Here is a 25,612-nt window from a genome sequence, read left to right on the forward strand (position 1 = left end):
CCAGTTAGTTGCTAGTTGGAAATCTAGTCACTTTAAAATGATGTCTAGTTTAAATATAGGTTTTTTTTTCTGTTTGTCTTTAGAAAACAATTTTCAGTTTTTGGTGTGAAATATATATCATATGCAATCAGGGGGTTAAACCAAATTAAAATAAAATGAGTACAGATCAAGAGAGCTATATATATATAAAGTTATTTGGATGATAATTACAGAAAAAAATGAATTCTAGTTGTTTATCATGATTTAGTTATTTTTACTGCATTTTTATTCGAAAATGTTTATATTATTGGCGACACTGCCATCGATAAACCTCGATGTCGAAACAAACTAGTCCAACAAATTTTAGAGTGTCAAGCTGTTGAAAACATGCTCGAAGAAACTGCACATAATTACATGGACATAATGAAAATTGATCTAACAAAAGAGGTAAAAAAAAACAAACTGAACTGTATCACGGAGTAATAAAGAAGGACCAATAAATATTAAGACAACAAAGCATAGGTAATATACTTGTGATAATGCGACGTTGCCAGATCGGCCAATATCTCGGCTGTGATGTATAATTTCGCCGACTGGAACTTTTAAGGGAAATCTCAATTGGGTAAAGGTTCAATATGTATGCGCCACTAGAAAATATTCCAAAAATACCTTGAAAATTGCTAGGATTTATAGTATGGTGTAGTGGAAATTGGATGTGATCACTAGGAGAGCTGTATGTCCGCCCAATATATATATATATATATATATATATATATATATATATATATATATATACAATGTATATGAAATTCGTTGTGCGTGAATCAAGAAGGCCGTCATTTTCCTTATTGTGACGTAATATAAGGACTGCAATGGTGGAAATTTCAGTGTCACCAATTGTGAGAATGGCGTGTGCAGGATGTGACATGAACCTAAGTTTTCACATAACACTACATATCTAATCTAACCTAACCTCTAACAATATACACACCTAATCTAGTCTAACCGAACCTAACCTCTCACATACTACTATACAAACCTTTGTTTGCGATGTTGCCTTCCCTGGTACGCCGAGTCGGGAGCCACCTAGTGGATGAAGCGGAAAGGATGCCAAGTTGGCCTCCAACATGGCGACTCATTCGAACTACTACCCCTGAACACATATGTAACAGATTGGCCATCCCCATACATGTGGAAGAGAACAACCACCAGGATAGTCACTGTCGATTGGTAACGACCGCTAGATGGAAGTAAAGTTGCTCCATGCAATTCAAATGAGAGTTATAACGTGACTTCTTCTGCAGTCGCTTGATGGCAGCATAGTAGTAAAAGGTGCCTTCAAAGACCATAAGGCTGATGAATATGTGATCTGGCCCACTACTCATTTTTACATTTTCTGCTAAAGTGTATCTTGTGCAGTAAGAAGTTAAATGTGTTGTGGCAATGATAAACGTTTACAGTGTCGACATTGTGGCGCGAGCATATTGAATCTTCAACAACATCAGCACAGAGACACACACACAGACAGGTTTTCTTTTTGGCAATTCTTCAGAATAAGTGAACCGCTACCGCATGTTCTCTTACAATGGGGAGAATTCGGGTAATGCGGAAAGAGGGCTTATGTTGTCGCCTGGAGAGGTCAAAGGGAAATTGAATGAAAGGATGAAAGGAGTAACGTTTCCAAGGACGAAATGAAATTGGTTTTGTGGAAGTAAATGAATCAGCTTATGTAGACAAAAATCTTTCTATTCTCAAATAATTCGGCCTGGACAATGTTCATGATGTGTCAAGTGAGAGGAGAGAAATTCAATATTGAGGACATTCTTCAGTTGTGCTTAAGAACACCTGGTAATAGGCCTAAATATTTTTCAAATGCAAACAGAATGCAAAACCACATGTTTAAGGCATATTACTGCAGGTGGCTACATTACCGATAAAAATACTGTGCATAGTAATATGCAGACTTGTAATGTTACTGCTGTCAGCTTATATTAAAGAAGAAATGAGAACAGTTGTTATGTAGGCTATGTATAAAGTATAGAATTGTATGACTGAAGGGAATAAATGTTGTCCCTAGCAGAGACTAATTAATACATTTTCAGCAGGGGAGATCAGATTTCCCACCAGGGACGATCCCTGGCATCCCCCCCCCCCCGTACCAGTGTATAGATCTCGCAGAAGACGATAATTAAATGAAAAATAGTGTCTTCTTGGTTCACTTCTTCTAAAGAACTTTTTTTTATTCCATGGATGTACTGATAACATCAGTTTATTTAAAATTCCGTTTAAAAACTATATTTTCTTTTTGCTAACGCTGGCATGTGGCCATTTGCACATCTGCCTACTTTGTTGGCAATTATGATTAGGACCAGGATTCGTATTTTTATTGGCCAGCTGAAAGTCATGCAAAAACAATTTTACACTGTACATGTTTTGAATCAGTGACTCAACAACGTAATTTGTTTGGGTGGGGAAGGGGGTGAAGAATTTTGTCGTGTACAATTTTCATGACAAAAAGTCTTACCAAAATTTATTGTGATGGGGATTAACCGTGCAATATCAAGTAAACAATCCGTGGCATGACAGCCCATGAAGGGCCAAGGCCTATCAGTCACATGCATAAACGGAGGTGAACGATCATCCCCAGCTGTTATAGCTGGTTCCTGTAACAGGATTTTACTAGATATAGCTCTCCAAATTCGTCACGATGCCAGATGGGCACCTGTCCCATATCTCATGAGGACTGGAACCAGCACACTGATCATCAAGCATGTCACTGATTTTGCTTCAGCATGCACACACCTGCATATTCATAATATCTTCTTGAGGAAAGAAAGAAAAAAACTAGATGTGTTTGTTTGATGAAGTTAACATAGCTATATAATCTGTGAGGAAGGGCGTAGGACACTTCAATCACGACTGTGTCAGATTCGTGAAATGCTCCAAATGCCATCCAGGAAGCAGGTGCTTTAGTTTTTAACACTGAGAATGTTAACTAACAGTATTTTGAATGTTAGCAGTCGGTCTCATGAGCCACAACTACACTTATAACAACATTTATAAAAAGTGCTCATACAACTGTTACGTATTTTCTTAAATTTTAATGTATTTTGTTTATAAAGATGATTGATTTAATGAAGAATGTGTGAATAATAGATGATAGTATTATGCTTACAAAAACAAACACAGATGTGTACGCAGACAAAGACAATATGTAGAAAAGCTTAAAACACCACAATAATTCATTTTGATTCTGCTTACACTACTTTTAACACTTGAATATAAGTAATTGATTAACTAGCAGATTTATTCGTGTTAATTATGTAAGTTTGTGCGGCTTACAGCTGTTTCGGTGCTTATCACACCATCCTCTGAGGCTCGGAGGATGGTGCGATAATCACCAAAACAGCTGTAAGCCGCACAAACTTACATAATTAACACGAGTAAGTCCGCTAGTTAATCAATTACCACAATAATTAGTATAATAATGCAAATGATTTTCAGCTGGACCCACTGAAGGACACAATAGAGGATATGCTGACACGCCTGGAAGAATTCGAAACCCTGACGGAGATGGTGAGTCGTCAAGTCTCATATTTTATATACGTATTACTGTAAGTCAAAGCATCTCTTTTTGCATGTTTTAATTTCGTTCTTTGCTTCGCGATGTTAATTTTCCCTACAACAATTTTATTGCTATTTGTAGTACAAAAGAAAAGTTTTACGTGTTGCTAGACGACATTGACTGCCCATGGACTTTTTGTTTAACTTTAATATACCAACACAATTAAAGAAATATTTTTGTAAGGCACACTTTACCTCTGCCAGTCAGTGATTATTAAATTTCAAGTAGTTTGTTTTAGTCGTGGGCGTCAGCATATTAAAAAGCATTACAAGCTTTCTGCCATCTCCTTGCCTTCCCACCGCAAATGTGACGTTGCACAAAGGCAGAAATAAAATATAAGATCTGTAATAGTTTATTATTATAAAAGGATGTGCGGGGGTGGATAATGTAACAGAAAATGAATTCAAAATGACGACTACTCCAAGTCTGGTGTTGCCAAAAGAAGAAAGATTACCTCGCAGAAATAGATGGTGATGACAGAGTAGGATTTCGGCTTGCTTGCACCTTGAGGCAAACAGCAACAGTCATTATAAGTTCTGTGGTGTTCGGGTAAAGGGGTATGTCATTTTTTTGTCCAGGTGGAATTTTGTTCCCAGATGAACACACAAGTTAAATTATACAAGTGGGTGTGTAAAAAGCAAAGAATACTAGCAGTTGATGTGTTTTATTTGTGTAGAAAATTATTTGTAATAAGGGTTCCAAGTTTAATTTTCATTTATCTCCGAACTCATTTTTATGACTTATCTCCCTTTACCCAAACACCACAGAATTCACTTAAGTTGCCATGCAGTGTCCAACATCAAGTAGAAGTTATTCAACGAACTTCTGTTGCAACAAGGAAAAGAAAATGGCTTACTAGACAAAAATTATAAAAGGGAATCCTATAAACACCAACGAAAAAGCAATAAAATAATGAATGGGATGTATGAAATTAGTTTCATGTTAATCTCTCAACAGCTTTGCCGAAATGGCACAGGATTTGATACCAGCACATTCACAGCTGTGGGACTGAAGCTGGATGGTCTATGGCGAGTCCTTGGCATCAACCCCTTTGATTTGATTACCTGGTTGGGGTTTTCCGAGGTTTTCCCCAACCAAAAGGCAAATGCCAGGTAATATTTTGGCGAATCCTCGGACCTCACCTCATCTCACTACATCTCGCCAAAATATTGTAAAAAATTGCACAAAATTGTAAAAATTGTAGAAAATTACTAAATTGTGAAACTATAAAAATTTGTAAAAATTTTAATTGTAATATTGTAAAATTTTGACTTGTTCCACATCTTAAAGCTTCATTGCTCATGTAAGATCTAAGGAATAAAATAAATGAACGAATGAATGAACAACTAAAGATCATTCTGTCGTATTTGGTGTTCGTCAAAGTCGGTTGGGAATGATGACTTCTGAAGGGAGTAGGGCATAAGAATTCTTAAAACTGAGACACTGCACCAAAGACTTACAGCTCGCGAAAAACCCTGAAATAGAAAAAATTACTGACCAGCTGTTTCTGGGCTGCCAAGTTCCCTTTCTTTGTAGGCGCGGGTCTCTGCAGGACAACTTCTCGTAAGACTGAAGGACAGAATATAACAATTGGGATACCTTCAAAATGTGCAGAAATGACCATGCATCTGAATGCAGTGTGTTGGAATGTTGCAGGTACGTAACAACGAGCTGCAGAACACAGAGGAGTACATCCCAGACATGCTGGCGTACAAGGAGGACCTGCAGCTGCTCTGCAGTCGTGTGGACCGGCTGCAGGCCTTCCTCGCGCGCGTCAAGCAAGATCTCGAGAAGGTCGAGTACAACATCGATTTAGCTGAAGCTAATGCCGGCACTTCTGATGGGAAGCTCAAGAATATCCTGAAACCACTCTTCTTCGTAAGTGTCTGTCACATTCTACGCAGTTCTTATGTTAATGCTTTCACAAGTTACATCTTTGACTGTCATTTAGAAATATCTGGCTGCAAAAGGGTATCTGTCGGATACAGGGAGGAGAGCCATTAATCCTTCCCATTGAAGGCTTTAAGGAACAAACCTGGACAAATACCCAATGTCCCATCCCTACCTTCCCGTGGTGCAGCTGTTAGTAGGCATAATTTTACGAGCTGAACTAAAGGGAGGGGCTACTCATCGATTAGCACTGGTGAGCTTGATGAGTTAATGACTGAATTTGGTATAATTTTCCTCTATTCAATACCTAATTCCCTCTTTACCCTTTCCTGTCCAGTCCTCTGACTGAACTCTTACTTTCTTCGACCCCGACGGCATTAGAGCATTCGAGGCCTAGGGGTTCATTTCCCTTTCCTTCCTCCTCTTTCTACTTTTCTGTTCCTAGTGCTGACCTGCTATGGCACTAAAATCGTCCTCCAGTGGCTTAAGGAGGGAAAGCTGGTGATCAACAAGATCTCCCAGCTAGGTCCAGTGGACCTGTCGACCAATAGCAGGTGTGGTCCTCCAGACATTCTGGGGTTGTGTGTGAATGAAGTAGCCACCAAAACGTTAAAATATGGTGTTCACTTAAATCGGCTACAACTTGCCAATTTCACTCCAATATGAAATGAGTACCATTAAGGTAAAATTATCTGGAGATAAAATAGTCCCCCAATCAGATCTCCGGGCGGGGACTACTTTAATGGTACAGAATCAACTAAACATCTTACAATGGAGTGCTGGCGGTATAACTCAAACCAAGAAATGGATTCGGAACACCTCAAAATCTGTGCTTCAGTGGTTGGCCATGATAATATCTCTGAAAAATATTGGAGTGCAAGAGGTCAAATGACTTTATTGTCAAATGCCTGGCATTAGAAAACAACAACATTTAGAAATATCTTTGTTCAGATTTTCAGTTTGCAGCACCTTGGGTTATGTGATTCCGAACTCATTTTCATTCAGTGACAAATACTCCAATTTCAGAATATTAATACTCTTTACTTGTCATTACTAAATATCTGCATATGAATACCTCACATTTCGGAGAGGGAGTGACGAACTCGAACCACAATGGGGACGCTTCTTCTTCCCTTTTTCTATGTTACCTTCAGTGCTGGATTTAGGCCTAGGCAGTTGCCTAGGGCGGCATTTTCTCTCTCTCTCTTCCTTTTTTTTTTCACTTTACAGTGAAATTTGTTTGTCGGTAAATATTTTCTGAAGTTTGTTCTTGAACACCTTGTGGAAGTCGAATATTGTTTTGTTATCGTATTGTCGCTGTGGTGGCAAGAGTAAAAGGAAATTGTGCAGCTGCGTAATTATATTATAATGCTGGTATGGTATCACGTTATTATACTATGAAACTGCTTAAATTTAACTGCTCTTATAAACAAGAATGCATTGTTGAAAATCAAATTTTATGTGCGTTTATTATATCGCTATGAATAGTAACCACAACGCTCAGTTACATGTCCAGTATAATATATCGTCAACAATACTATTTAATCACTTTCCAGCATGTGCGCTAAATAATTCGATATGAAAAGTTTATTCCGAAAAAGTTTATTTTTCAATTTACTTTCTACTTCCTATCGAAGTAATAAATATTAGTAATAATTACACCACCAACAAAACCAATGTTTAAAAATAAATGACAGCCTGCCTTTCACAAATGTTTTGTTTCAACAGTGAATAAGCAGTCTGATGTGCTTTGTCAGATCGACTTGAAGCATGTATTTTGATTCCAGTAGGTAACTTATTTTTCTGCAAAGAAAGTGCGAATGAAATCTTTATATTTCACAAGTAAGAAGCATGTATTTTGATTCCAGTAGGTAACTTATTTTTCTGCAAAGAAAGTGCGAATGAAATCTTTATAATTCACAAGTAAGAAGCATGTATTTTGATTCTAGTAGGTAACTTATTTTTCTGCAAAGAAAGTGCAAATGAAATCTTCATAATTCACAAGTAAGAAGCATGTATTTTGATTCTAGTAGGTAATTTATTTTTCTGCAAAGAAAGTGCGAATGAAATCTTTATAATTCACAAGTAAGAAGCATGTATTTTGATTCTAGTGGGTAGTTTATTTTTCTGCAAAGAAAGTGCGAATGAAATCTTTATAATTCACAAGTAAGAAGCATGTATTTTGATTCTAGCAGGTAACTTATTTTTCTGCAAAGAAAGTGCGAATGAAATCTTTATAATTCACAAGTAAGAAGCATGTATTTTTATTCTAGTAGGCAATTTATTTTTCTGCAAAGAATTTGTGAATGAAATCTTTATAATTCACAAGTAAGAAGCATGTATTTTGATTCTAGTGGTTAATTTATTTTTCTGCAAAGAAATTGCGAATGAAATCTTTATAATTCACAAGTAAGAAGCATGTATTTTGATTCTAGTGGTTAATTTATTTTTCTGCAAAGAAAGTGCGAATGAAATCTTTATAATTCACAAGTAAGAAGCATGTATTTTGATTGTAGTGGGTAATTTATTTTTCTGCAAAGAAAGTGCGAATGAAATCTTTATAATTCACAAGTAAGAAGCATGTATTTTGATTCTAGTTGGTAACTTATTTTTCTGCAAAGAAAGTGCGAATGAAATCTTTATAATTCACAAGCAAGAAGCATGTATTTTGATTCTAGTACGTAACTTATTTTTCTGCAAAGAAAGTGCGAATGAAATCTTTATAATTCACAAGTAAGAAGCATGTATTTTGATTCTAGTAGGTAACTTATTTTTCTGCTAAGAAAGTGCGAATGAAATCTTTATAATTCACAAGTACCGGTAAGAAGCATGTATTTTGATTCTAGTAGCTAATTTATTTTTCTGCAAAGAAAGTGCGAATGAAATCTTTATAATTCACAAGTAAGAAGAATGTATTTTGATTCTAGTAGCTAATTTATTTTTCTGCAAAGAAAGTGCGAATGAAATCTTTATACTTTATAATTCACAAGTAAGAAGCATGTATTTTGATTCTAGTAGTTAATTTATTTTTCTGCAAAGAAAGTGCGAATGAAATCTTTATAATTCACAAGTAAGAAGCATGTATTTTGATTCTAGTAGGTAATTTATTTTTCTGCGAAGAAAGTGCGAATGAAATCTTTATAATTCACAAGTAAGAAGCATGTATTTTGATTCTAGTAGGTAACTTATTTTTCTGCAAAGAAAGTGCGAATGAAATCTTTACAATTCACAAGTAAGAAGCATGTATTTTGATTCTAGTAGCTAATTTATTTTTCTGCAAAGAAAGTGGGAATGAAATCTTTATAATTCACAAGTAAGAAGCATGTATTTTGATTCTAGTAGGTAACTTATTTTTCTGCAAAGAAAGTGCAAATGAAATCTTCATAATTCACAAGTAAGAAGCATGTATTTTGATTCTAGTAGCTAATTTATTTTTCTGCAAAGAAAGTGCGAATGAAATCTTTATAATTCACAAGTAAGAAGCATGTATTTTGATTCTAGTAGGTAACTTATTTTTCTGCAAAGAAAGTGCGAATGAAATCTTTATAATTCACAAGTAAGAAGCATGTATTTTGATTCTAGTAGGTAACTTATTTTTCTGCAAAGAAAGTGTAAATGAAATCTTCATAATTCACAAGTAAGAAGCATGTATTTTGATTCTAGCAGGTAACTTATTTTTCTGCAAAGAAAGTGCGAATGAAATCTTTATAATTCACAAGTAAGAAGCATGTATTTTTATTCTAGTAGGTAATTTATTTTTCTGCAAAGAAATTGCGAATGAAATCTTTATAATTCACAAGTAAGAAGCATGTATTTTGATTCTAGTGGTTAATTTATTTCTCTGCAAAGAAATTGCGAATGAAATCTTTATAATTCACAAGTAAGAAGCATGTATTTTGATTCTAGTGGTTAATTTATTTTTCTGCAAAGAAAGTGCGAATGAAATCTTTATAATTCACAAGTAAGAAGCATGTATTTTGATTGTAGTGAGTAATTTATTTTTCTGCAAAGAAAGTGCGAATGAAATCTTTATAATTCACAAGTAAGAAGGATGCATTTTGATTCTAGTAGGTAACTTATTTTTCTGCAAAGAAAGTGCGAATGAAATCTTCATAATTCACAAGTAAGAAGCATGTATTTTGATTGTAGTGGGTAATTTATTTTTCTGCAAAGAAAGTGCAAATGAAATCTTTATAATTCACAAGTAAGAAGCATGTATTTTGATTCTAGTAGGTAACTTATTTTTCTGCAAAGAAAGTGCGAAGGAAATCTTTATAATTCACAAGTAAGAAGCATGTATTTTTATTCTAGTAGGTAATTTATTTTTCTGCAAAGAAATTGCGAATGAAATCTTTATAATTCACAAGTAAGAAGCATGTATTTTGATTCTAGTTGTTAATTTATTTTTCTGCAAAGAAAGTGCGAATGAAATCTTTATAATTCACAAGTAAGAAGCATGTATTTTGATTCTAGTAGGTAACTTATTTTTCTGCAAAGAAAGTGCGAATGAAATCTTTATAATTCACTAGTAAGAAGCATGTATTTTGATTGTAGTGGGTAATTTATTTTTCTGCAAAGAAAGTGCGAATGAAATCTTTATAATTCACAAGTAAGAAGCATGTATTTTGATTCTAGTAGGTAACTTATTTTTCTGCAAAGAAAGTGCGAATGAAATCTTCATAATTCACAAGTAAGAAGCATGTATTTTGATTGTAATGGGTAATTTATTTATCTGCAAAGAAAGTGCGAATGAAATCTTTATAATTCACAAGTAAGAAGCATGTATTTTGATTCTAGTGGGTAGTTTATTTTCCTGCAAAGAAAGTGCGAATGAAATCTTTATAATTCACAAGTAAGAAGCATGTATTTTGATTCTAGTAGGTAACTTATTTTTCTGCAAAGAAAGTGCGAATGAAATCTTTATAATTCACAAGTAAGAAGCATGTATTTTGATTCTAGTAGGTAACTTATTTTTCTGCAAAGAAAGTGCAAATGAAATCTTTATAATTCACAAGTAAGAAGCATGTATTTTGATTCTAGTAGGTAACTTATTTTTCTGCAAAGAAAGTGCGAATGAAATCTTTATAATTCTCAAGTAAGAAGCATGTATTTTGATTCTAGTAGGTAATTTATTTTTCTGCAAAGAAATTGCGAATGAAATCTTTATAATTCACAAGTAAGAAGCATGTATTTTGATACCAGTAATTTATTGTTTTCTGCGTTGTAACATTTAATTTAAAACTAATTTAAGCTAAACATGCCTTGTATAATAGCTGCTCATAAACTGTTTGTGGGGCTTTGAGGGGGGGGGGCGGAAGCGGCAAATTTTAGCACTGCCTAGGGGCGCCACTATACCAAAATCCGGCCCTGGTTACTTTCGTGACTAAAAGCCTTAGACTTATGATAACTATTCCGGCTACATTTTCAGTCACATCCAGACACGTCAATCAACGTATTGCAAGGACAAACACAACTACAGCTATTCAAAAGACTTTGGTCATTGTAATGAATTGGTAGGTTTATTGGAAATTATTTAGAAAAGAAACAGGAGATGACCTATCATGAGGCAAATTAAAATAAATAATAAAGTATCAGGTCAACAGAGATTGCTTCCTGATTATTTGTATACACGTGAGAAATACCTTGCATTTTGTATGATTTGGTTAATTATATTTTACACCAATCATTAATTGATTTCAGTGTATAGTACCATCTTTTGGTTCTCTGCATTGCTTGGCTTAGTTACGTTGATTGTACTCAGTCACCCAGAGTTCCAGATAGGAAATTTACAAAATGCACACAAATCTTAGGAATACCAAATAACATTCTAGAATCTAATGTAGTGGATAAATCTAGAGTGAGAGAATAAAATATATAAGTCATTCCCGTTCTGCTATACAGCAGTCAGGTTCAAATAAAAGGATATGAAACAGACTGAGGTCCTTCACAAGAACAGCAGGAATGCACAGAATTTTAAAGGGATAATTAAGTGGAACTCGTCACCGATAATACTGGCCAGTAACACAAATAATTGGATCTGACACATTTTGGCACAGAACAGAATGCATATAATAAAGATATGACGACAGTGGTGGTGGTGACATGTGGCACGTCATGTCCCCAGACTGTGTCAGCAGGTTTGTACCTCGTAATTGATTTCCTGACATTTTCATTGCAGAAGAAGCCGGACTCGGCTGCCGCACGGCATGTGAAGTCGCCAGTTTATGAGGCTCCAGAGATTTTCAAGACTTCCAACTACTTTCCATCAGATGACGACAACTTCACCTCAAATTCTTAAACAAGGGACACCTTGATAGGCTGGTGCACTTGTAGTCTGACACGATCTCCATGATCTTCATCTTCACAACGGAAACTTAGACTCAAAGAAGCACCTATCTTTGTTGTGAGGTGACAGTTGTGAAACATATTGGTGCGAACAAGTTATTGTTAGTGATAAGCCTGCAGTACAATGTTGCACTTGAATCAATGGGATTAGTGTTAAAATCCTAAGCCTTAAGCTCGACATTGAAATGAATCATTTCTCTGATGTACATCCACACATATAGTATGTCTTTCGGTCATTGTGTTGTTGGAGATGGAGGGATGTGGGATATGATGGTAGAGACTGGGTTACTCTTGCTCAGGATAGGGACCGATGGCGGGCTTATGTGAGGGCGGCAATGAACCTCCGGGTTCCTTAAAAGCCAGTAAGTAGGTAAGTAAGTTGTTGGAGATGAGCTGTAGGTTCACAACATTTTGAATGCCACTTTTATTGTTTTGTCTTGTGTATTAAGTCAATTAGAGAACACTGTTATTTTGATTACATATATTGATGATAAAATGTTATGTACATAGTTCTATCTAATATTCTAAGTAATAATATAACTAAAAGCAATTCAGCTTGCTAAATCCCAAGTTACAGAAAATGTTTATTACAATAGGAATATAAAATTAACTCTGTCTCAATCGTATTAAACAAAATGTGGTACCTTGAAGGTAATAAAGGCCTCATAATATAATGAATGACTACTTTCTGCATTTCAAGATGGAAGCTTGCCTCTCCCTTATGTTTGTCCCATTTAACCCTTCACCGGAGATTTTAAAATTAGTTTACTTGGTCAGGTCGTCATTACATCCATGTCGCACAGGAACCTGTACTGCTCTGGGTCCAGCAGGTGGAGCGGCACGTCGCCCTTCTGGATAGGCCACACCAGTTCTGCAACAATATCAGTCAGTTGCCTGCTACATCACTTGTCTTTGACATCTGACTTCTAGTTGATTATTTAACGATGCTGTATCAACTACTAGGTTATTTAGCGTCGATGGAATTGGTGACAGGGAGATAGCCCGAGGGTTCTCTATGGGATTGACATTTGCCTTGCAGTTGGGAAGAATTCAAAATCCCAACCAGATAACCAGCACAAACGGGAATCGAACTCGTGGTCAAGTGTAGCTTCAGATCAGCAGGCAAATGCACTACATACGATACCTGATCTGTTACTGCCCAGGACTTCAGATATATTTCGCTTATTCTTTTAATATTTCTAAAAATTCATTAGAAAAATGTTATAAAGAAACACAATTAAACAAAACCTCGAGCCTACAAGAGACAAGAGGGAAAATTATGAATGACAAATAATATATAAGTGTTTCACAAAAGACTATACCGTACTTGAGTTATTATCCCAGAAATACGAGTATTTGTATCGGCAACTTTATTTATGTATTTAACCTGGTAGAGATAAGATCATTAGGCCTTCTCTTCCCCTCTACCAGGGGATTACAACTACAATATTAAGAATAAAATTACAATTATAATTACAATTAATATTAAATTTACAAATACAATAAAAATCAAAGTACTAAAAGATTAACTGATTAATAAAAGCTAGACAGTTTATTGTAAAAGTTAAGAAGAGAGAAGCATTTCTTTTATTAACTAAGTAAAAATTAAACCTACTCTACGCAGTAAGGAAATGCTTAATAAGCTTGCTTTTGAACACTACAAAATTCCGGCAGTCTCTGATGTCACTGGGTAGGGTATTCCACAAGCGCGAGAGCGAGATTGTGTATGATGATGAATACGATGATGTCATATGTGTTGATATGGCTAGTATGCGGCTATTTTGAGTGTGTGTGAAGAGATTATGATATGACAGGTAACTGAAACGGGAGGCAAGGTAGGTAGGTAGGTAGGTAGGACTTGGAAAAGGAGAACAAGAGAATGAAAATTTCTACGTTTGTTAAGCCGTAGCCAGTTTAGAGTTTGGAAGGATGGGGTAATGTGGTCACCGCGATGGACATCGCAACTTGTGAGATATGTAAAGCAATCTGGATAAGATTTATAATTAGTCAAGTGACAGTAATGGCGGAGATGAAGATGAAGACGAGACTCAAGTACTCACAGTCTACAGACAGGATTATCACAGAAAAATATCAGTTGCTTATGATCTGCAATTTACTAACTGCACATCTCTGTTTATTTTTTAGAAATCTGACTAAGTAATGATGTCGCCACTTGTACAGATTTATAGAAACTTACACTTGCAAGTTGTATCTCTAAAGAAAGCCCCTCCATTACTCTGGATTTTTTTCGTCCACTTTTGCAACTACCTCCATATTAACAAGTTTGAGCACAAAACGTTATATTGCTGTTTCTCTCACCGCTGTAAGACTTCCTGGTGCAGCCGTTCAGGTACACGTTCAGGTACTCGCGCAGGTCGAGCAGGTTCTTGCAGTGCTGCAGGAACTTCAGGAGCCCAAACTCCGGCAGCAAGGTCGGCACTGTCTCGGACAGGTGATCCAGAGCGTGACTCAGGGTTGCCTGCAAACATCGTGCACATTCGGGAGAGGTTCTTGTGTACAGTTTTCCATGTGGGAACCTAATTCGAGTCAAATGGTCTTACTGCAGGCTGGTAGTTCAGATGGTCAGCCAGCTTGTACATCTTGGCGAGGCAGGTCTTGATGTGGCGCCAGGTGACCTCCTCACTGCAGAGTGGGTCGATATCCTCAAGCAGAGTCGGAGGTCTAGCAGTATGGCCCATCCACTGTGTGAAGAATGGCTGCAACGAATAGTAACCGATATACAACACCCTTGTCAAGATAATCAATCTTCTTAATATATCCAGCTGTTTGCTGACAACATAAAGTCCACTGTAGTCTATTCAGTTGTTGTTTTTCACGAGAAATGACGGGTATTTTGATCGGTGTTCATTATAGATGCCTGTTGCTAGTAGCCAGAAGTGGGGTGTAGTCAATATATACTGCAGGGCTGTGTCTTCTGCAACTGGTACTGATGATTTTAATTTACTTCTTTTTTGGTTTATGGATGGACAGTATAGAAGAATGTGTTCCAGATCTTCACCATGATTATTACACCACAGACAAGTAGGATTATCAGAAATGTGAAATCGGTGTAGGTACAATTGAGTGACAATGTGACCTGTTCTGGCTCTTGTTAAAAATGTTTGAACATGTCTGGACAAGTTTTTGTACATTTCCAGGTCATTTGGGTTCTTTTGTACAGACTGTAAAATTTTTCCTTTGTCAGAAGAGAGCCAATTGTTGATCCAAAGGTTTGTAAAATGAGACTTTACTGAAGCAAAAGCACTGGATAGAGATATCACTTGAAGAGGTCTTGGTTGCAAATATGTTGCCTGTTTTGCAATATTATCGACTTTCTCGTTTCCAGGTATACCACAATGACTAGGTATCCATTGAAATGTTATTTCCTTTTGGAGTTCTCTTAGATTACTTAGTAAAAAATATAGTGGGACTGCGTTGATGGTAATGCAGCTTCTGTGGGTACCTCTTTGTTACTTGTTAGCTTAATCAAGAAGTTTAAGCCCCCTCATCACGACAAGGTGAGTACCCACGAGAGGGTTGTCAAGATAAATACACATATCGTTGGTGTTCGTGCAAAATGTCGTATGTTAAAATTACCAACTTTCCAGGAAAGGGAAACAACTGAATATTTTTGTTGGTTTCAGATTAATTACTTTTAAAATTAAAATATTATCATAAAAATACATCTTGTGATATTTTGCAATTACATGTGAGCACCAAAATAATGCATGTCTAGAGAGGGAAAAGTTGTTTGAATTTTTTAACATATGACATTTTGCAGGAACACCAACGACATGTAAACTCCTTATAAATTTATTATAATATGTAAATAGCCTAAATTATTAAAAAAAAAGCATTAATATTATTTGTTATCAATTTTCAATAAGCGATTTTTTTATTTTACATGCTCATTTGCAAGATTAAATGTAACGTTTGTATTTACTACTTCTGACACTTTTTTCAATGAATTATTTAATTTAGCATAATTACAAACTTTTTTGTAAGATGTAAGTTACAACAATGAAGCATGCTTAACAATAATCTTTGAAAAACACAATGCAAAACTGATTGAAATCTAAACTAAATGAATTAGCAGTTGTTCAGTACCGGTACTTTGGTTTCTCTTGAAGTGTTCTCAAATTTAGTTCCAGTACCAAAATACTTACACTATCAAAAGCAGACTGCTAATATTTTCATTTTAGAAATTGATTGGAATTAGTCAAGTCATTTCTAATTGGCATTTATAATGATTGTCTTAGCTGGAATTTCCGAAAATGCGGGACAATCGCTGACCTATATGCCCCAGGAATGCCGTGTGGAGATAGGCTGTTTGTTCCATTTGTAAGGAGGAACTTCCCCAGGTGCCGAACTGGAACAGGGTCATCCAAGTGTTTGCAGACGAACACAACTACTTTATAAATAATCCCAAGAATTTGTGACTTCAGTATTGAGTCTGCATTATTTTATAGTTTGTACTTTCTTGAGATATTTTCCACTAAAGTGACTTTTACACAAAATCAAAATGTATTTTATATGTTAACATACAGAGAGTTCCTATTCAGACCGTCCCAAGTTGTAATGTTCTCTCAGTTTAAAGAAGCATCCAGTGGCGGCTCGTGAACTTGTGGATTGGAAGAGCTGCATTAGATTTTGGTACATACAAATTTCACTTCTTGATACCATTACTAATAAGTATAGGACAAAAATAAATGCACTACATATCGAAAAACCAAAACTTCCTGACTTAGTTGGGAGATGTCTGTGGCATCATTTGCTAATCGCTAAAAAAAACTAATACCATCGATTTCAGTCTGAATTTCAGATCGGCAGACACTCAACTTGCAATCTACCAGTTCATTCTGAATTGTTTTAGAACTACCTTTAAACAGTGGCATGTTCCAAATGATTTTTGAGAGGCTCATTTAGATTACTCACGAACTGTAGCAACCCATGACCCAATATTTTTAAAAAATAATTTCACGATTTTTTCTCACTTCTTGATTATGTTTAAGAATGTTTGTTCTATTCGTTTCACTTAATTGCACAGTAATATTAGTTTTGCCTAACATAGCCAATGAAACAACATTTTTCAGGTGAGACTGCGAAGATTCGTGCATTTTGCTTTTTAGGGGCAAATGTCCTAAATCTGTCACACCACTCCTAGTCCATGCAGCATCACCACCGAAGAGGAGACAAGGAAAACAAAATACGGATTTTTTTTGGTTCACATCCACGTAACCACAAATGCTTAGCGTAAATTTCATTGTTATACTTCCTTACATATATGCACTATTTCGGCTGGATGAAGCTTGAGTAAGATTTAAGTCGGGTAGCGGACGACCCTTTAATTTCACTTCATTGCATCAATCTTCTCCGCGAGGGAAAGTTGAGAAAAACTAAAATAATATTCTGTAATTCACACACACTCATGCTTGCACATCTTGCACTGGTTAAGTTACGGTATTAAGACGTCACACCAAAGCAACACTCGGATATACTGATGGTCAACAATGATCTAAAACTGGAAAAGAAGTCTCTTTCGTATTTTACGTGCTATATTAAAAGGATTCTACTCGTGCAATCATTTTGAGTTAAGGCAAATATTAGGTGTCTGCTGGAGACTGGACTATATATGTAATAATAAGGCAAAAGAGAATATTAATTTCGTTATAATTAACTCGATAAAGATTCTAGCAACATTAAGTATGTGAAAAGAAAATAAAAATTATGTCATTAAGTTTCAAGGGAATAGAGAATCCATTTGACGCAGCATTACAATAGCAGTGTGGGAGGCCTGGCTCTGCAAGCCACTGCAGCGAAATATGGGTTTTAAACAGGGGCAGTTTCCCTCTGCTTCCCTTCACCTCTCTACCTCCTGACCATGCAAGACACACTCTCTATGATCTGTCCCACCCTGCAGATCCCAGGACGACTTTGAATGCAGTGTCAATTCCAGTAGAGTCAACACGCAAAAAGATTATGCATAAGATAATAGTACACATTCCCGGCCAGATGAAATACAAAGGAATTTACCAATAAAAGCTGTAACAATTCTTCTACAAATTAAAATAAATATTATTTTTATTTTCCTGTCAAAGCAGGGAGTGCTGCAGCTCCACAGCTCTTATGGACGAGCCGCCCCTGGTAGCATCTGTCTTGAGGAAGCTCCGCAGTAGGGAAGCGTGCACAGACCTGTCTGTACATGGCACGTGACCTCCTGCTGCCGAACAACAGATTTTGTTGCAGTGGCACTGGTCTGCACAGGAACAGAGATTACCAATGTCTCACCTGGCCTCACCAATATAGGAAAGGCCATGAGCCGCCACTGGTTCATGATTAGGATAAACAGTAAACAAAACGAAACGGAACTGACTGTGGACATGCGACTACAAGCCAAGTACAGGGACCTGCCAGTAATGTGTGAATTAGACAAGAGGGGCAAGAATGGCATCATTTAATAATAAAGTGCAAGCAACAAGCAGCTACACAGATCCCTTCCTCTCATGTCGGTGGCATTTGAAACTTGTAGTTAATTGCAACCCTTCATCAAAGGTAATTTTCAGAACGGTATTTCAAGCAAGTTGAAACAAACAGTAATGAACCTGAAATTCTAAAATATTGTTAAGACCTAATTTTACAGCTCCATCTAGTGCTGCTGTGATTAATGACTTCTTTGTCAACTAGACGAGCAGGCTGCTGTGCCACTTGGTCAGTACCTGCCGGATGTGGTGGCATGCAATGAGCACCCGCATGTCTCCTAGACGCTCCTCCCCAGCTTCCACACACGAGTAGACCCTCCGCAGATGTCTGAGGATCAGCACCTCTGGGCCCTGCACACAATGCAAGAACACTAGGCTCTTTACAGTGCCCTGACACTCATTCAAATATTGGCAGTGATGGAGGACGAATTAATATACATGACTCTTCCAATTGTTACAACGTTTTCGGTTATAACTTTACATTTAAAAACCTCGTTAGATTAGAAACATGTAACAAAAATACTACATGGCAGGCGAAGTATTCTTCCACGTTTTACTTCAACATTAATTTAAATTCGGCATTCTTTTAAGTTGATGATATTTTACGTTTGCAAAAAATTAATAAAAAATAAACAGAGAATAAACTACACACTATTGAGGACGAATTGGAGGATAGTAAAGCTAGAGCAATAAGTGACCTTGTGCTGTCGCCATGACGTCAGAGGGCTGGTGCTTTCGATACCCACAGGTGGAAGAAACTAAATCAGACCAGAAGAAACAACTGAGGGAAGGGAAGAGAAACTAAAGCCAGTTTTGAAGAATTACAGAAATATGTCTCCATGAAAAATCATGAAAAATAGAGTACTGCATTTTCACACTTTGATAGAAATGCAAGATCTCCGCTTCTCAGATACATCTTGATGTGCTGCTTCTCTACAATATCGTCCTAAAATATTGGATGGATGGTAATCCCTTTCAGTTTTATTTAAATATATTTGGTAAGTATTGGTATGTATATGAATTGTCAGAAAAATGTTCTGTAAAGCAAATAAGTTCTCCACTTAAAACCTTTAACTGAAAATAGAATATAATTCCTCCTACCTCAAAATCACATGTCTCCAAAAGGTTTCTTTTTAACGCAACTAAATGTACTGAACATGTTTATTTCATTTTAATTTAATTTACTGTATTCCATATGTTTTACAAAAGCATTTTAGCTCTGAGATGTGGAGCAAGTCAATATTTACTAATATGTAGTACATATATTGATATAAACTTGTCCCCAATAACATTGTTGTATGTTCTTTTCCCTTTGACGATGTTCGTAAATAAGAAAAGCAGTAAAATTTGGTTGCTTTATTTAAGCCAAAAGTGTCCCGTATCTGTTTTAAACATACAGGATGAATCTTCTCATCCTGCAGATTGGTAACTACATTTTACAGACGATGCGAAATGCAGGTGCTCACATCACATTCACCAGCCCGTCCGATAAGGCAACGTTTTTGACCTGTGTTAATGTGCTGTGATAGCTGGATTGTCCGGGTTCAAATCACTGCTCTGGATAGTCTACATACTTTTTTTGTCATAATCTCCTATGTTTTGAGAATGTTCTAAAAAGCATGTTTTCTCTCCGGATGAGTAGAACATTCTAGACATTAAATTTGCCTATAAATAGGTGGTTCCAGCCGCTCGTGCTTAGGGCACTGTGTTTACGGTACAGTCTGTAAAAAGCTGGTACTCAGTCTGCAGGATGAGAAGATTCACCTGGTATATGAACCCAAGATATGGCGTTGTTAGCAGAAGAGGAGATGATACTAAGTGATATGCTACCGGATGTAAATGACAGCTGTGAGCAGTATGGAACGAAGATAAATGCAAACAAGAAGAAGAACATGGTCATAGGAAGAAAAACAAAGATGGTAAACGTGCGAATTCTAAATGGTGCAGCAGATCAAGTGGACAGCTTCAAATACTTGGGGTGTACTATAAGCAGTAACATGAGCTGCTGCCAGGAAGTCAAAAGGAGAATAGCAATGGCCAAGGAAGCTTTTAATAGAAAAAGGAGCATCTACTGCGGACCTCTGGAAAAAAGAACTAAGGAAGAGACTAGTGAAGTGCTTTGTGTGGAGTGTGACCATTGTATGGGGCATAAACATGGACATTACGACGAACTGAAAAGAAACGACTAGAAGCATTTGATGTGGATATGGAGAAGAATGGAGCGTGTGAGTTGGACAGACAGAATAAGAATGAAGCTGTGTTGGAAAGAGTGGGTGAAGACAGAATAATGCTGAAACTGATCAGAAAGAGAAAAAGAAACTGGCTAAGAAGAAGCTACCTACTGAAAGATGCACTGGAAGGAATGGTGAACGGGAGAAGAAAAGTTTGGAGCAAAAGAAGTGAATCAGATGATAGACAACATTAAGATATATGGATTGTATACGGAGACTAAGAGGAAGGCAGAAAATAGGAAAGATTGGGTAATACTGGGTTGCAGTGAAGGACTACCATGAGTGAACAAATGATCTGATTAATACTAAAAGTACTTTGATTTTTGACATTAAACAGCATCAGGCCTACTCACATGGTAAGGTCAAGATTTCTCAATTCTGGAAAATCTTCTTACGGAATGTCCTTTTATGCATATCTGTTATTATTCTTAGGGCTTTCTTTTGTAAAACAAAAATATGTTTCACTTCAGATGAGTTGCCCCAGAATATTATCCATACGTATTTAATATTAAAGAATGAAAGTAGCCTATATGCAAAGTGCGTCGCTAAGGGTGTTTACATCGCCAATGGAAGATAAGGATCTTAATGCACAACAGACAGAACTAGAATGAGGTGGAGTGGTGGGGCCGTTCTCAGAAAATGCATGCCCATCAGGAATCGAACCCCGGACTTGCTGCACAGACTCAGCTGTTATATTAAGGTATGGTAACAAGGGCGCCCACAGGGGGTAGCCAGTGGTAGCAATTGCTACCATTGAGCTTTTTATTTATTACGCATTTTTTTTTCTTTACGTGTTCGATACATTTGTTTTTTCAAACCCTCGACAAAAGCGAGTGCGCAGTAAGAACTGGCTATTTTTCACGTTCAATTTCCTCTCTCCTCGTCCATCCATTTCCTTTAATTTTCTAACCATTTTGCTACCACTGAGACTGAATCCTGCGGTGCCCTTGTATGGTTACAGTAGCAACACAACTGACCTCGACCATATGCACGAAGAGGCGTGCATAGTACAACAGAAAGCCGCTTAGAGACGCGTCGGTTGCCTTTTCGTTCACGTTCCGCACGATGGACTCGAAGAATTCGTAGACGGTGGGGCTCTCCACGAAGCGATGCGAGCCGATGTAGACGAGGCGGTGCAGGTACGTGGGCTGCGGAGAAACGTGAAAACTGAAAGAACATTGGTTCTTCTCCGCCCTCTGATCATTGCATTGGTACTATTTTTCCTCTGGCTAATGAAAAGGATAATAAATCTGGTTTCTATATGTATTTAGGCAGGTATGAAGCTCTGTTGCCATCACTGGCAATGTTTCTTGTATTAATACGTTCACCTATGTTTCCATTTTAACATTTTATTATTTGTGTGAAGATGGTTAAATCGTGTGCAGTGTAAAATTCTATTTACGAAGGAAATGAGGTAAATTTTGAGACGGAGGAAATATAAAATAAAATTCTTTGGTGCCATCTAAGGTTACGTACACGTTGGAGCGACGATAAACGATAAAAGAAGCAGCGATGCTATATCAGGGAGAATTGAAGCATGCATTGTCATTGAGGTGTGCATATTGGAGTAACGATAAAAGCGAAGATACACGATAAAAGCGACGAAAAGAAAAGTTCCATTTTCTTCGCTCTTGTCGTTCATATGATCTCTGATTAAGATACTATTAATCTGTATAATTACCGGTGGTTATCAATATATCCGAATATTAATCGATTTATTATTATTTCGGTATATTAAATTAATTATTGTAGATATTGGCAAATTGATCAGTTATATATTTATTCGTCATATGTTATGTGATGACAAGAACCAATCACAAGACAACGAATTTATACTATCTTTGGGATGAGAAACGGGTTTAATTTTGTACGTATTTAAGTTATATTAACCTTGAACCTAGCAGCTGATATTTCCTATACAGTGAATCAATTTAATATGGGGCCAATGCTGTCTTACTATATGTGCAGAATCACATTTTGCATTAAAATATAAATATATTGTAAAATACATGGATATAAATATATTGTACAATTAAAAGTAAGAAAAGTAATTATTGTACTATAGTCACTATAACGCGGTAAAAATATTTCAAACATTAGGAGACATTATTTGCATTATTTTTCTTGAAATACCGTAAGAGTGCGTCAATTTAATATTGGGCCGAAAGTGTTATTATCCACTCAAGGTATTCAGTTCAGTCTCAGGCGGAGTCAGGTGGAGTCTCTGTGCTTTGTGGACATACCGAAGCTAACAAGAGTCGTATGGGGCGAAGAGGACCCAACATTACGTTTGAGCAGCGACAACTGATTATATACCATCGTGCAAGAGATAAAAGTCAAAGACAAATAGGCAATATGCTAAATTTGTTCAAGAGTAATGTTGGAAATATTATAAGACGAGACGAAAAAGAGGATAGGATAGAGAGTACCACTAACAGGTCAACCAAAGAAAATATCTGAGCGAGAAGAACGGTTCGTACTAAGAACGGTTCAAACTAATCCAAGAATAAGTACACCAAACTTGCTTCCGAATTGTGGACAGGTTTAATAAGAAAGTACATCCAGAGACAGTGCGTTGTGTAGTTAGGAAAGCAGGGTACAATGGCAGAGCTGCCAGAAAAAATCCATACATAAGTAAATTGGATGGAAGGAAGAGACTTCAATGCGCAAAAGAATATGTTAATAAGGATAAAAACTGGTGGAAAGATGTGCTTTTTTGCGGATGAAAGTAAGGTAAATGTTTTTGGTTCTGATGGTAGGATAACTGTATGGCGCAGATTAAGTGACGAACTAAAAACTAAAAACTTGCAGCCTACAGTTAAACATGGTGGAGGGAGTGTGATCTTCTGGGGGTGCATATCTTCAGCATGGGTAAGGGAGATGGTCTTAATCGAACTTAAAATAAATCAAAATGATTATCTGAATCTTCTGAAGAGCAATCGTCATAAGAGTGTTGAAAAGTTGAGTATTAGAGACACTTTTAAGTTCTACCCGGACAACGACCCAAAGCATAAAGCTTGGAAAAACAGAATGTGGTTGTTATACAGGGACATCACTTTATTTTTACCAACATTTTTAACATTAACCCTGCTATACTCGGAAACACTGTTGCCCCCTTCCATTGCAGAAGTTTGGTGTTACTAGTGCAATATGTAAAGAAATCATTTTACTAGGTATAGGAGGAGAGAAAAGTAGTGTATCCATTTATGTTGTAGGGAAATACGATATTACGATTTTCAGTTTGATCATCACTTTTACGGGATTTATCAAAATACAGTAGAGTAGTAACATTTTTTTTTCCAAAAACTCAACTTTTCAGGCGGCTATGTTCGTTATGTAATGTCTGCTTTATTTAGCATATTAATTATTGATGTTAACATACAATATAGAGAGTGGATTTCAATTGGGGGGTCATTAATAAAGGGCTGTAAGTGCACTTAAGTTACTTTTGAGAAAATGGGGTTTAAATATTTAAGCTTTCGTAAAATCGGTGAAATTTTTATTTAAATTTTAATGTGTGATGCGATTAAAATATCCCTTTGCCACTAAAATTTTAGATACTTTTGCTTACACTGGATGCACTTAACTCATGTTATTACAAATGTCACTAGCATTCCTTTGCTTCTAGCCACCTCAATTCAAAAAAGCTAATCTGAATTTTTAAACAAGTTGCTGAAAATGGTTGCCGTTCATTACAATGCAGGCTTCAATTCTTTACGCATATTATTAAAAACATTTTGAAGCATATTCTCTGAAATTGAATTTATCGTTTCTTGAATATAATTTTTAGTACGATATTATTAATATAGGTTCTTTCTTCTACAGAAAACGCAATCATATTTATGAAACACACTATACACTGCAGTGTTTACTTTACTGCTTGAAGATTTCGAATGCAATAGCGGCCGTAAGTTTGTGTGTCTGATGGGAGCAAGGACATTAGTGAAGGGGCGGGAGTGAAGTACATTCAGAAATGCAGGTACAATAAAAATGCAAGTAAAAATAAAATGATGTCCCTGTATAACTGCCCGAAAGAAATAGAAACACCTCTCCAAAGTCCAGACTTAAACCTAATCGAAAAATTGTTGGCAACAGCTGAAAAGGGGACTAATAAAATCAAGACGTGAGCTCAAAAAGAGACTGCAGGAAGAGTGTGCGTTCATTGATTCAAATTATACCGAGAACATAATTTAGAATATGCCCCACCGGTTGAGGGCGATCATTAGACAGAAAGGGAATCAAACTAAATTGTAGGGATTAAATTTTTGTACATACGAGGAAACGTTTAATTTATCTGGACCAATATTAAATTGTGTACATATATATTAGGTTATTTTTTCAGAGAGTCGTTGTAACACTTCAAATAACAATTTGTATTTTTTTACGAAGTAAGTTTGTGTTGTTTAAATTGATATAATGTTCTGAGCTTGAATTTCTTGTATATGTTTGTTTCAAATGCCAAATAAAGACCCACAAAGTGGCAGTACGACATTGGCCCAATATTAAATTGATTCACTGTGTATCTTCTTTCATTGTCGTACCCAAGGCGGAAATACAGAAATAGCGAACGAGAGGACTGGCAGGCCTGCACCCACTTTCAATTAGTACACTGAAGAAAGTTTCTACACGCTTGGAAGGAGCAGAACTCAGGGTTATTCAATTATTTCCGCATGAGCATTCACACGTTGATCGTAGTCATAAACATGGGACGCGCGCAGCACTTGACCCGCTCAAACCGTCCTCACTTTCCACACATTCCTCTGCGATCTGCATTATTTGTACACGGAGAGCTTCAGCTCCATCCTCGTCAGTTTCTCTGTCCGCATTCGCTCCATGTAACAGTGACAAATTTACTTAAACAAATAAATGTATCAGTAAATTAACTTAAAACAATATTCTGTCATTGTTCGAAATATATTTTTATTTATTGAAGTTTAATTACGAGCTTTAATTGTATCTGGAGTTGCACTGGCGGTGAGCACAATCTATACTCCGTGCTACAGGAAAGCTTTTCCATAGCTCGACAAACGTATTCTCGCTGTAGTTTGTAACAGGACTACAGC

The 25,612-nt window shown here is 36.5% G+C and overlaps 2 protein-coding genes across 5 annotated transcripts in view; one reads left to right on the top strand and one right to left on the bottom strand.

Annotated features, from left to right (window-relative positions):
* Positions 1-269: 269 nt before the first annotated feature.
* Blos4 (biogenesis of lysosome-related organelles complex 1 subunit 4) lies at positions 270-12,517 on the top strand. Of its 2 annotated transcripts, none has more exons than XM_069836467.1 (4): positions 270-426; positions 3,484-3,555; positions 5,261-5,482; positions 11,673-12,517. In XM_069836467.1, the coding sequence occupies exons 1-4, from the start codon at positions 367-369 to the stop codon at positions 11,790-11,792; spliced, it is 474 nt and encodes a 157-aa protein (XP_069692568.1). In that variant the 5' UTR covers positions 270-366; the 3' UTR covers positions 11,793-12,517. The 2 variants fall into 2 exon arrangements, with proteins under 2 accessions (XP_069692568.1, XP_069692569.1); XM_069836468.1 differs by lacking the exon at positions 270-426 and adding an exon at positions 438-501.
* The window catches only part of LOC138706779 (testis-expressed protein 47-like), a 45,886-nt gene continuing 32,519 nt past the window's right edge, over positions 12,246-25,612 (bottom strand). For 2 of the 3 annotated variants that reach the window (XM_069836465.1, XM_069836464.1), the window contains exons 2-6: positions 21,527-21,697; positions 18,556-18,669; positions 14,401-14,556; positions 14,159-14,318; positions 12,246-12,710 (exon numbers count right to left, since the gene is read on the bottom strand). In XM_069836465.1, the coding sequence (XP_069692566.1) occupies positions 12,613-12,710; positions 14,159-14,318; positions 14,401-14,556; positions 18,556-18,669; positions 21,527-21,697 (699 nt within the window). In that variant the 3' untranslated portion in view covers positions 12,246-12,612. The remainder of the gene's footprint in view (positions 12,711-14,158; positions 14,319-14,400; positions 14,557-18,555; positions 18,670-21,526; positions 21,698-25,612) is intronic. The other variant, XM_069836466.1, reaches the window with a different exon arrangement.

The sequence above is a fragment of the Periplaneta americana genome, chromosome 9 (genome assembly GCF_040183065.1).
Source record: "Periplaneta americana isolate PAMFEO1 chromosome 9, P.americana_PAMFEO1_priV1, whole genome shotgun sequence".
Classification (NCBI taxonomy): Eukaryota; Metazoa; Arthropoda; class Insecta; order Blattodea; family Blattidae; genus Periplaneta; species Periplaneta americana.